Source organism: Perca fluviatilis, chromosome 8 (assembly GCF_010015445.1).
Source record: "Perca fluviatilis chromosome 8, GENO_Pfluv_1.0, whole genome shotgun sequence".
Taxonomy (NCBI): Eukaryota; Metazoa; Chordata; class Actinopteri; order Perciformes; family Percidae; genus Perca; species Perca fluviatilis.
Window position 1 is genome coordinate 17128392 of NC_053119.1, and position 13940 is coordinate 17142331.

General features: G+C 40.8%; 1 protein-coding gene across 1 annotated transcript in view; it reads left to right on the forward strand.

The window, feature by feature from the left end:
• Nucleotides 1-593: 593 nt before the first annotated feature.
• Nucleotides 594-13940, forward strand: part of roraa (RAR-related orphan receptor A, paralog a) — a 185567-nt gene continuing 172220 nt past the window's right edge. Inside the window, exon 1 of the mRNA XM_039808268.1 lies at nucleotides 594-920. Coding sequence (XP_039664202.1) covers nucleotides 767-920 — 154 coding nt within the window. The 5' untranslated portion in view covers nucleotides 594-766. The remainder of the gene's footprint in view (nucleotides 921-13940) is intronic.

Consider the following 13940-nt stretch of genomic DNA (forward strand, 5'->3'; position numbering starts at 1 on the left):
GTTGTTTGATGGGCAGGAGCAGCGTGCAGCTTGCTGCAGTCAGGAATACACACTGAATGATTTAGCAGTAAATCATTTCTGTAACGTTACCTCCGCAGCTTTTGACTGTGAACTTGCAAACAGAGACGCTATTGTGTAGCCTATTGAGAATGGAATATGATGATGTGGATGATAGTGGCCATATTTAGCTGGGAGCAATTTTCAGATTGTGATTCAAGCAAAAATAACAACCACAAGAGCTGCAGTTTTCATATTAATGATATTCGTTATTTTCAGTTCAATAGCTTTTAGATCACAAGATGATGCAAATGCATGTCATTATGATGCATTTTGACATTTCTGGCTAGTTTTCAGTTTCAAATTAGCAGCAGCCTAGGCTATAGTATATCACAATATGCGCCAAACTTATAAGTATGATAATACACAGATGTAAAAAACTGCTGAGCAAGGTGAAACCGTAATAAAATAGTTCCATGTCCATGTAAAACTGCGCAGGGTCGATCAGCATGGATTACTTTCAGGCCTACATCTATTCTTCGGCTATTGACAACCTCTCCCTTTTCAGGGTGCATGACTGGAGCTCTCAGTCTCACTAGCGCTGCTAGTGGACAATCAAACCTACACACCCACCTCCAGACACACTCGCATTTCTCATTTCTTACTTCTACTCTAAATTAGATAGCAAGACGTAGTGTCGGAGCTCACAGATCGCATAGAATTAGTTTTAAGTACTAGCGGTTGTTAAACAGCAAATCTGAAATTCAACATGGAGTCCCCTCCAGATCCAGCGAGCGACCCGGGCAACAGCGCCTCGGAGCCGGCTACCCCGGTCAGGGAAACCCCGGTAAACCTGGAGACGCTCCGGAAAGCGGACCATCCAGCCCCGGTTCGAAGGCAGACCTGTTCAAGCACCAACAGAGGTAAGCGGACCGTGTTTCGCGTTTTACTGCGTGAGAAATAAAAGACCGATGGCGGATTTTTTTTTCTTTTTCAAATCAAACTTCAAAATGAATTAGCCTAAACCGCTTCCCCATAAAATAACTGCAGGCTGTCAAAATTCACCCGACCACAGAGACATGGCTTTGTATTTACTATCACCGCGGCTTTTACCCGCTCGCTTGTAATTGGTACCTCGGTGTGTGTTGCTGTTTTCAGGCTCCACTGACAGCTCAAATCATAAGGGGGTGATACGGTCACAGATGTCACATTTACTCTGACTGCAAGATAAATCAATTACAACTTAAAAAAAATGACCAACAGGAGATCTCTTCATGCCAAAATGGGACAACCTGTCCGCTCAAACGCGATATCGTCAAAGTGTTAAAAGTGAACTTTTGCAAACTGTAGGCTAGTTTATCGATCAGTCCCATTCCCCTTTGTAGGGACGTATCCTCCACTATTCCTGATACAGCACACTGCGCCGTCTGCCTGGATTATTATATCTCCAGCTAACAGATCTTAGGCTATTCCTGTGTGCAAAAAGACGCCCCAGCAGCTGGAATTTGTTAAGCGCCAGCTCTCAAACACTGTTGCAAGCATGAAGCACTCTGCACGCATTTTGCGACTAAACCTCCACATGATCAGACAATACAAACTAAACGGGCCTATATTGTCAATTAGCCCGTCAAAAGTCTGTATGCATTGCTGCTGAGGACTAGTTCATTTTTACATGATTTATCCACCACGTCCCGTCCATGTTGTACAGTACAGACAGTATTTAACCACACCCCCTCTCGGCTGTCTCCAGCACAGGCTAACCGGGCTCATCCAAGTTCAAAGAAATACAGATTTCTCTGCTGATTCTTGACAAGCACATATGCATGGCAGTGAGTTAAAGCGATGTACATGTGACAGTTAATTCAATGTACGGTGGTTTCTGTGTGCGCACTCTTCCTGTGCGCAAGGGTATATTTAGAGTGTGATATGGTGAATGTGGAATGTAAGCGGGTTATGTAACAGGTTTAGCCATAAACAGAGGCGCGCAAGAGCAGCAATCATCATCGCAGATCTTTTCACTTTATACAATAGTCCCCCCCGCCCCCCACTCCCCATAAAAAATCACGGTTGATCACTGCACTTCAGCGGGTATTTACATGCATATACCACTGAAGGGAAACTGTGTGACTTTGTGGGTTGGCACAGCCGGAGCACTTATGTAATCGCAGGGCATAGACAGGTAGTTGGGAAGCTTGGTGGATTGATTTCTTTTTTCGTAAGTCTGACTTTGAGACACTCCTAACCTGCTGACCCATATTCACCCCACCCTTTTATGCACAGGATTAAAGTGCCTGGGAAAGAGAAAGGCAGGAAAAAGAACGCCTTCGGTCTCTTATGTAATGCTGAATGGGTGAAAAAAAACACATGTTCAGTGGGACAACCTCTGCAGCTTTAAAGGAGTTTCCCTGCACTGAAACTTTATTTTTGACCTTTGTGCAAAAGAATAAGAATTATTGTAAGAGAGCATTAGCAGCAGAAGGCTGGAAGAAAAGTTTTTATAACTTAAAAAAAAAATAATTAGTGTAACATAACATATATCTGAAATGGGTTGTGATTAAACTCCTAAATTAATGTATTCTGATATGTTGAACTGCGTAGTTCATACAGTATCTCAATGTGGTTTAGTCAATCACTCAGTGTATTCCGTCATACAGGACACCTGCTTGATTCTTAAAAGACACAGGAAACAACAATTCATTTTTTATCTTAGCTTGCAGAATCATGAAGTTGCCACCTGTTGCTTTGATGTACAGTTACATATACAGTAATCTATTCGGTTCAGCCTTAGACCACAATAGAGCACTGCAACAGTTGGCTTATATTTGTTTTAAAAGACACTGGGCTCACAAGCACATTATTTATAAATGTGATTATGTAGAACTATTCAGAACATTCAGCACACAGAAGAGCAGAAGAAAAGTTTGCTTTCATAAGGAAATTATGGCTTAATTGCTTTATTTAATAAAGCACTGGTGCAAAAGTACAAGTGTTCTATTAAGGAGTAACTGCAGTTGGTTTATTGCATAAGTACAGTTCAGCAGGATTAGGCTAATAAAAAAATAAATAAAACGATAAAAAAAATGTTTATGGCTCACAGTAGTGTTATGGACATTTTTTTTTAGGATTACAGCTCTACGCTCAGGCTTTTCAGGCCAGCCCCAGAAACCAACATCTGAAAGGCGGCAGACACTTGCTCAAGCGCTGTTTCCCTCTTTACACCGGCTGTATTAGACTTTCTGAGGATGCGCATTTCTTATCCTGCATGCAGAGCATTTACTGTTTTAACCCTGAGTGCTAATACCTTTTTAAGTAGAAAGGGCTTACTTCAGCAGAAGCACTGCTGTAAGACTTGAGTGGGTCAGAGAACAGGCCTTGGAGGGCTGTGGATATCATTACTGGAAAGAAGAAAGGGTGTTATTTTCATATTGCAAGATCCCTCGGTTCGCAAATTTGGTAACAATCAATATTAATGGCTTGGTTATTTGAGGTCATGGTCTCTGCAAAGGCTTGAGACCTCACAACTGCACAGCGAAGCTCTGAAGCCACAGATCTGATACAAGTTTCGGTGTCCTGGATCCTTTTGTATTAGTTTGTTTTAAAAGTGTGTGTGTGTGGGGTACTGCAGTGCACTGAATGACACTGAACACTACGCTTATCTTCTTATGCTGCACAAATGCTTGTTGTCATTTACAGTGACAGTGAGTCATCTGATTATATGTTCCTTGGTTAGGGAGAAGGTGGAAATGATTGCTGCTCACAACAGACAAAAAAACACATACATGTTGCCTTTAACATTGTGAAAGTTGTCACCAGGCGAAGTGTGGTTTCCTACAGTGGAAAGTCTTACAGTGCGTCCTGCTTATTAGCTTGCCTCAGTGTCCTGTCTAGATTGCATCTCTTTTTATCTTTTCATGCTAAATACCAGTTTTTAACCTATTACTGTATGTCACAACATTTTGTAGATTGTCCCATCACAAGTTTTTGTTACCCTTTTCTTAAGAGCTTCTTTTTTTTTGCCCTTTTGAATGGTTCATTGTGGGAAGCAGATCTCACCTGACACTGCAGTTTAAGTAGCTGGTCTAAACTAAAACGGCCGGAGTATGAAAACATTCAGTCTTCTCTTAATGAACATGCAACCAGACTTTCATCCAACAGTTTTAATTTTGGGCAGCGAAATGAGAGCTCTCGGCTAGAGTGGCAGCATTTATTCAGTTGTTGTTGACACAAGACGGATGAGGTGCAGGGGCGCAGAGGCTTTTGAGAAAAAAATAAAAGGTTTTACACAAAATCGCAGCAAACCGGGAGTTGGCATGGGGCTTGCACGCCACTCGAGTGGACAGCTACATTATTGAGGCTGTGGCATTCTCAGATTCAATGAATTAGGGCTCTCTGCCCGCTGGAGAGCACAAAGATACAGGTATAGGCTTATAGCTGAGCCTTCAGCTCGGACAGATCCGGGAGAGGAACTCCATTAGGTGTCTCTTTTTTTTCTGGCTGGCTGCCTGTAACATAATATCGAGTTTCAGTCCTCCTGCGTTTTCAATTCTTAAATGTGGGTGAGGGGATGATATCATGAGCTCTTTTATTGGTACCTGTCAGACGGTTAACACTGTAAAATGTTAATAATCAGCAGTGAAATCAGAGTTTTATCTCAGTGTTTAATCTATTAACATTAAGGTTTTCTTAAAACCAACAGTATAGTAGTATAGTATATAAGAAAAACAGTATTTCTTCAACTGTGCGCTCAGCTGTCACATAAACGGCGAGCTTCTCTTAGTTTGGACTTTGGCACCACTACCTTTGAAAAATAAGGTCTTTTGTTTTTACGAGCTTCAAAGGTCAAATTACATTTGAGCAGCATGGTTATCTGGAAGAGGATGTATCTGTGAATGTCAACATAACAGGATTAGTAGTTAAATAAGCACTGATTGAGATTTTATCATTTCAGGTGCGCGTCTCTTTTTCTCTTGTTGTCAGTTCAAAATAACAAGTAACAAAATTAAATATTGTCTTGGCTTAAATGATCCTACTTATTTGTGCTGTAAAATGCTCATTACTTTTTAGGTCCCATGAAATAAAAAATCCCTTGTCTCTTTTTCTTTCCCTTCGCTGGATTGTTTCTGTATCTATTGTTATATTTCAAAAATATGGTTATGCATTATTTTTTATATCAAACTAATATCCTGTAAAGTTTTAAAAAGTTCCATGCTGCTGCATCGTGTGTGTATATAACAAACTGATCTTTGATTTTAAAGTTTGCCTTTGTAATAAGTAGTACAGATCAGAATAAGTACAGATCAGAGAGGCGTGTTTGGGTGTCTCTCTTTACAGAAACTTGGTTTGAATTTTCTAAAGTGTCTTGGTTGTGATATAAATGGCTCAAATTTACTTTTCAACTCATTATATTCAAATATTTAAATTAAGTCCCTCCTGATTTTAGAAAATGTTGCAAGACAATTACACACACAAAGGCGTTTTATGGGACCTATTTAAACTAAGTATTTTTGGTGCTTTATACAGTACAGTGTTTTCTCTATGATTTCTTTCAGCATTGGGGGTAAAAGGTTAATGTTAGGTTTAACAGAAAGTTTGCTGATCCTGGACCACCCCCGCTCCCTGTCGGATCAATACATTTTCTGTTGCTGCTGTTACACAAGTTGGACCCAGTGCTGCCGCTGCGACCTGGTGCTGGGGTTTGCAAAGGCTGAACGCGAGTTGCTACAGGTGCTAACTGAAGGTCCATCTCTGGAGCTGCGGCCTGCTCTCCTCCTGGTGAAGTAGTCTTCCACTGGCGAGGAGAGTGACCGCAGGGGTGCAGTAGCTAGCTAATACTTGTCTCATTTGTGGTCTGATAAACCCGTGTGAGCGTGGTTTTAATCGTAATGCAGCCGTCTAGGCTTTGTTTCCTGTTTGTCACTCTGCCTAAGGAGAAAATGCTGTACTCGCGTTGCTGTTTATTTGGTTGGCAGGCCGCTGCTGCAAAATGTGTGTAACGGAAACACTGTTTATATATTTAAATAGCAGACATTTGAATGTTTTGAGCTCCACTAGCGAGTCCAACACTTGAACACCCTGATTCTCTTTATAAGCCTAAACATCTGGGCCAATAGCTTCAAAGTTTTCCATGCTGAAATATATATACAATACATGTCAAATTTCCATCTTCTATATTTTGTGGCACCTACAGTAATATAATGCAGAAAACTTGGTTTGCGCTTCAAGTTCTCTGAGTCCATGTGCTTTCAATTAGCACAAAGTGCAGTGATTGCACAAGTTGTTAATTGGTGCTGGCATAATACAAAACAGTTAATTACACAGCTCAGGATACACACTGTAGATGCAGAACTAAAAGGTTTGAAAAAGTAAAACACAACTACAAGAATGCGTAGCGCAAATGTTCTAGTGTAGCTGCAATTTTTGGTAACCTGTAAGTCAGTTTAAGTAATGAAAAACTTTTAAGTAATGCAATGCAAGCTCTAATAGGCTATATTATTATTTTTTTTTAAGTTTAGAAAAGTCAAACTTGCACTAGACCAAATCTGAAAGTTTTATTCTTGTGGGACAGTTTATTTTGGAGTTTGAATCACCAGCGGCTTAACTGGGGCTGGCGAGGTAGTCTCAACTAGTGACAGACACCAGATTTGATGTGAAATCTCCAGTGGTGAATGACGGCTCAGATCTATGGCCCATTTACAGAAGCTGTATCTTAGATAGAAAAGTCTGAATAGTAATGACCGGAAATACTCCAGATGCATTATTGGAGGGCGTTAAAGGAGTCTAAATTTAATGTGGTACACTGTGACCTAAGTACTGGTGCTGCTTGGCTCTGTGCTGCTCTGTGCCTCTCTGATATGAAAGGGGCCCCTTTAGAAGAGGCCTGGAGGGAAAGAGGTGGTGAGATGGGTCTAAAGGATCACTCAGAGGAATTCTTATGTCGCATCTAAGGCCAAGCCTTTCACATCTCTGGAGGGTGTAAAGCTTCCGAGCAGGTAGGTAAGCCTCTCACACCGAAAAGCCCAGCACTCAGGAACTTTGACCAGCAGTATCTCTGAAACCATCATTCGTGTGAATAAAGTCATACTGGACACATGCATTCATGCTGCTTCGAGTCATGTGAACATAAAGCCATGAGTGTCTGCACACTCAGAGATATAATTTTTTTGTTTTTACCACATAGCCTTTATGGCTTCGGGCAGGCTGCAGAGCGCTGACATGTGTTGAACACTTGAGAGAAAAATCGGGATGATCTCCCAGCCAGGGAGGTTCTCCCAGACGTTATGTGCATGTGCACGCTTTAAAACAGGAAGAGGTAACGTTGTAAAATCTGAAGTATGTTAGTCAAACAGCACACCTCAAGAGCCTCTTAACCATTATTTATCTTGCTTTCTGAAGGCTAAATGGCCCTCACGGCAGCTCTGTTTGAAGGACTGTCGAGTGGTGGAGTTTGACATTAGGCTAAGATGAAAATGGAAATATGTATTGCATATGCAATATGTGTTGTAGCCGTCTAGTATAGATATAGAACAGTAATAAGGCAGAAACACCCATGTGCTTTCTCTTTTGGTTGGTTATAATAATGTCACTTAACAATGTCTGCACATCATGTAATCTCAGGTTGTATTACTTGTAAGTAGAATAGACTTGAAAAGGTGGACTCAGAAATTGGCCATGTTTCAAGTCAGGCATCATTAGTCTCTGCATCATTATTTCACCACATGTGAAGTGTTTGCTTTTCATTTGCACAAATCTATCTTCAAATTGAACAAATATTATAAATATATAGTTGCAGGAGCAGAATATTTTTTACTAGTGCCTATACTTTGATTTTCCTTTGGTCCTATCACATGGGGTAAGGTAATAATACTGAGGAAGGCGAGTCATCTATATCACATCCTTCGCCGAGATTTCCGTTACAGCGGTACTGCTGGAGTATTACTCAACAAAGTTTATTTGTCACCTGAAATAAACAAAAAACTTTTGAAGAGACAAGGGAGATAAAACGACTTGAAAATCAGTGTCATTTCTGTTGGCTTGATTATTTATATTGGAATAACAAGCGTGACTTAATCTCATAAATAAAAAAGGGAGAGATACAGATCCGTCCCCTCCAGGTACTGCCGCCACTTAATCGAATTAGCTCCACTCTCAGGCTTGACGGGCTCTTCAAACACCCCTGGTGACTTCTGAGTGTCGATTACAATCAGCTACTATTTTCAGCCTTTGATTAAAATCTGGTGAGGTTGGACAGAATTTTTTTGAGCGCAGAACCAACTAATTATTAACATAGCAGCCCGTCTCTCTTTTTTTGCCAGTTACAGAGGGCCAATGGGCTGGAGTACTTAAACAATACCCATAAGTATTAATCATGTTGAATCACTCTGTGTGAAACTATTAGCTTCTTCTTATTGAAACATCTCACACTAGTCTGTGTGTTGTCCAAACACTGATTTTTACTGACCTCTGTGTCCTTTTAAACACATCTGAGTGTAGAATTCTGGCTTGATTATTTGTGAAATTAAACAAGTCATGTGTATTTATTTCAGTTTATCATTTTAACACTATGATCTTTTTTAGATAATCCAGTTGTTTATACAGATGTCCTCATCTGGCGGACACCAGTAATGCACACACTTTTCTACTCATGAAATAATAGAAGATGAACATGATTGTTCATGCCTCACACAGGATGTCATAGAATCATTGTAATGTGCCTGTCAAACATAATTCTGCTCTTTTGTTACTTTCAAAAGGCAGCTTTTGAATATGAATAAGTCACTAATGAATATTTGGTTCTTGCGTGTCTGTGGATTGATTGCTTTAGGAGGCGTACTAAGACAGAGTGTGGCACTATGGGGCTCAATCAATGCAGCAATGCTGCTGCTGCTGTGCTGCTTTCTGACAGTGATTGAAAGACAAGAGTCACTCTTCACCATGTATGGTACACGAATCCTGCTCTCATTCACTGACAAATATCAGCTGTCTGATCAATCAATATTTGCAGCTTTATTTTACTAATGCAGTACTAAAGAGGCAATAATTAACGCCATGCTGGGTTGTTAAAAGCCTATTTTTATGTGACAGACAGAAATAGACATACAGAAATAGGAAGATGAAGGCCTTTGGTCGATGTTGATAGTGGCACATCACGCAGACGTTCCTTATACACTGTACTATCAACTGATGAAGAACTTAGCACAGAACAGTTCCTGTTGCTTTTAGTGTTGTCAAATGTTATTGTACAAAAGTTATTTTTCACTTTTAACATTTCATGTTCTTAGCCATTATGAATGACTAAAAGGTATTTCGACTAAAGTTAGGTTAAGGACAGTAATTTGGTGAAGTGGCAGGTAAATAAAAGTCCAAATCCAACACAAATCAAAGGCTTTGTAAATTCTGAAATATCTCTGAATTACTGTTGATACAATACCTTTATCAACTTATTTTTTCTTTATCCCTGAGCAAGACACTTAACCCATTGTTGCTCCAGAGGCGTGCGGCCTCTGACATATACAGTATATCAATTGTAAGTCGCTTTGGATAAAAGCGTCAATCTAAAATGACATGCTAAATGACATGTAATGTAATGTTTATAAACTTTTTCCTTTTAGCCTTTGTTGAGGTTTGAGTAATTGAAATATAGTATGATGCAGTTTAACTGAGGTAATATTCATTCCATGTCATCTTGTGTTAAACAAGTGTGGCTTGTGATGCTCATTAATTTCTGCTTGCTCCACTTGCGGTGTTTGGGCTCTCTTTGCTGGCTCAGTGCCATAGTGTCTTCTGAAAGAGCCACTTCATCTCTGTCAGGGGCAGGTGGAAATTTGCTGCACACTTCTAATTGGACAAAGTGCCTTTCAAACTCTGAGCCATCATACACAGATCAGATTATCATACAGACCAGGTGTCAACAGAGGTTTTTCACCTCCTCCTTCCCCTTCTGCTCTCTTGTGCATCTTTCGGTCGACTTTCAAATTCTCCCTGTGCTGTTTTGCCTTTAAAACTCCCTGCCGCCTAGCGGCCCAAGGCATAATGAGCCTTGTCTTACAGATTAATTACAAGAAAGTGCACTTGTTATTTTGACTTTGGAGCTTTTGTATACTGTAGAGCAACATTCAGACAAATAACTATCTTCTGAAACCAGGAGCGATCCAATTAATTTTCAAGTTATTTAAGAGACTATGCTAAATGTGGCTGCCAAACATCCTCAAGCAGGTCCCTCCTAAGTTCAAAGTGATAGCTTGGTCATCTTTTGTCTCAAGTACGGAAACATTTGCAACAGCCAGAAGGAGAATGTGAGGCTGCAGGCTATCTCACAGGGAGCTTTAAGCTCTGCAGTATAGCTCGAGGCCAGACCTCACTGTTCTCGTAAAAGTAATAGGTGAAATCTTCAGATCAATCCTTCACAGGTAACCAGAGAAAAAGGGCAGAACTCGAGTGATGTTATTTTGTCTGTTTGAATCCATTAAACGCATAACTGCTGAATTTTGAATGAGCCAGAGAAGTGAAACAGACTAGTGATTGATGTAAGAATAAATTTAGGGTAGTCTAAATGTGGGCAAATAAAATACTTCCTTTAATTAATACTTTTCCTTTTTATATTTTTACAGATTTTAAAAAAATCGACCTTTTTTTCCAGACAGTTTACAGTTTTACTTTTTTTTTTTTTTTTTTATGTTCCAGGCCAGATTTGGATCTAAAACTTAAAAAAAGAGTCACATCGAGTCACTCGGCTTTCAGTACATCTGTGTGTTGTCGGTGCAGCAGCAGGAGGAAATATTTAGTTTTCTGTTGATGTGAAAAGTGTTAGCCTGTAAATGGTAAAAGGGGCTTAAAATTGAACCTTGAAGAGCAGCCCAGGTAATGTGTGTTGAAAGATGTGAAATAAGTATATAAGAGGTTCAAAACAAGCTGAACCTATTACACTAAGTGTTGTTTTGTTATGTGACTCAGTGTTTTAGTCGGTCAGCGTTCACTATCAAAGCATAAGATCTCCCTGAAACCTGATTTTTTTTTTGTTGAACAAAGCTTATTGGTTACTTTAACCATGCCATCTGCACTGTGCATTTTGTTTCTGTGCACACAAGCTGTTATTTGACTTACAGCAATGTAGCACTGATGTGAAATCAAAACTTATTAGTTGAAGAATTAAGTGGTAGAACAGCTGTATCTCATGTTATCAAAGTATCCTTTGATAGTGGAAACCAGTTGCATATAGTGATAAATACATTATCACTACTCCTTTCACACATCAGGCAAACCTGGCAAAATTTTGGCATACTCGATTGCTTATCTTGTCTGCACGTCGTCAGCGCAGATGTATTACCCTGTGCTGATTTGATTCTGGGCAAAGGAAAGTGGACAGGAGAGATTGATGGTGGTGTCCCCAGTTAGACAGATAACACCTGATTCTGCCTGCAGGGGGTTGGTCTAGCACACTCCCGCGCCCCCTGCACCTCAGATGCGTCGAAGGCTGTGCTGAGGAGGTGAACCGTTCCTTCACTCAATGCAAATTCGGGGCCACATTGGCTCAATCGTCCTGGGATCATCGCTGAATGTGGCCCCGAGCACTCTGCACCACATGATCCATGCATCAGCCACACTTGGGAGAAACCCACACAGGCAAGGGGGTCATTTGTTTAACACAGGTGCATCATGTATCTCTACACACTCAAACAAGCGCATGCACACAAGTTCCCCCACGCTTGAACGCACGCTCAGAGACAGATACATGCCTGAATGCACATGCACGCACACACGCACGCACGCACGCACGCACGCGCACACACACACACACGTAGATACCCAAGTGTTAATGAAATGCTGTCTGCTCACGTGGTCTTATTGGAAAAATTACTTCAGTACAGGCACCTTTTGTTATGACCTGTTGTTTCTGTCACTTTTTCAGTTTTGGAAGTGTTGATGAAACATCACTAGGGAATATACTGTAATAGAATAGAACTTTAAACATTGTGTACTTTAGGAAACACTGTTTAAAGGAGTCTGATGTGGAATGTTAGTTGCAGTTTTTTGATTAATTACGAATATCGTGCATCCGTTTTTTAACATACTTAGGTAGTGTCCTACTGGATTTATGTTTTAAACAAGACTAAGCTCTCAAACTGATCTTCCCAAGATCATTCTTCCCAGTGAAATAAATCCACAACAATTTTAAAATCAATTCATTATTAAATATTTTAAAGGACAAAACAAGTTATTTGAAGACATCACCTTGGGCTCTGAGAACATTGTAAGGGTCTTTTTCCCCCCATTATTTTCTGACATTTATAGACAAAATATTCTATTAATTAAAATAAAAATCGACATTGGTTGCAGCTCAAAGTATAATTTGAAGTGTAGATTAAAAGAACTCTTCACATTGGAATCCTTTTTGCTTGTTCCTTGCTATGACAGCACCATATGGATACAGGGGGCATTTAAAAAAAATACTTTGCTCTTTGAGGCTCTTTTGATGCTATTTCATCATTTGTTGTAATTCATCAACCATCTGTAACATCTGAGTGTCTTAGGATCCCCACAAATCAAAGTATGCTGCAACATCCTCAAACAGACATACAGCGTAGCAAAACAAATTTTCTTTTTTTTAATTCAATAACAAGGTGTGCAGCACAGTTTCTCTGTGTGTGAAGCAGATGGTGAAAGGCTAGTGTATAATAGATCTCAATATTAACTGTAGCACATGCTGGGAGTGTTGGTGGATGGCACACAGCAGAGTAAAAGAGAAGCAATGACCTTCTGTCCCATCATTTACCCCCTCGTGCCCCCCATACCGCTCTCAAATTACTTTGTTTTAGCCAATTAAAGCAGCCGGCTGAGCATCAAGCAGGCTGCCATTTTTCGCTCACCTGGACCCATGTGAGATTATCGCTTTGTCATCGGGAGAGATGGCTGTAAGTGGGAATCTCCAGCGTGGCAGCGTGCCACCTAAGACCCCACTGTGTTCGCTGAGATTAATGCAATGATTCTCCCTCCAACTTGCAAGAATCTCAGTCAGCCGTCTCACCGGTTCCCAGTGATAGCGCCGCACACCGCTCCTTTACTGCATGAACCAATAGGCAAATGATTGCGGTGGTTATAGCACGCTCCACAGCACACAATAGATGACAACAAAATGATAAGTTTCAAAATGTGCAAGGAATCTATTGTCTATTGTGATCAAGATACCATATGCTGAGAAATGTTTCTCCATCCAAATCCTTTAATGGCTCAAAAACAGACAGAAAGACGGCAAACACAACAATACCATGGCACGGGATGAGTGAAGGACCGGAGTGTGTGGTGTTTAACAGCCATACGAGCACAGATTATGTGCTTGAAGGGGCTGAATTGAGTGCCAGCAGTGACAGTTGGGCTGGGAATTGAGTGTGCCGGGGACGTGCGGCTTGACTCCGCTCGGAAACACCACTGGGTCCAGGGCTCATCTCTGTAGTCCTCCTACTCTCTCCTCCTGTAGAGGCATTGTGGCTCGCCGTTTGCTCTGCTTCACCAGGGGAATGAACGGGCCCATGCTCCCGCTTGATGAGCACTCACTAATGGCTGCTTCTTTGAAAGCTGACGGGCCTGTTTGAGGAGGAGTGTCTTTTACTTCCCTCCAGCTTGCCTTGGCTGGGCATTCGTTAGGCTGCCTGGCTTTGCTGTCCTGCCCACATGATGGTGCGCCAAGGGGCTGAAACGTCTGTCATTTGTTTTACTTTCAAATAAAAGTTGACGATTTACCAATAAAAAAGTAAAAATAGTCGTTTGATGATGTCTGGAGGCATATGGAGAAAGTGTTGCAATAGCGACATTTTCAGCACTGTGTCGGCCGGGCTAGAAATAACAAAAGACAAAAGAGATTTGTCTTTTTTCCTTTTTTGTACCTCCTCTGATGAAGAATAGTGTGGCTATAGTTTTGTGTAAAGTGAACAAGTAAGTATAGAAAATGC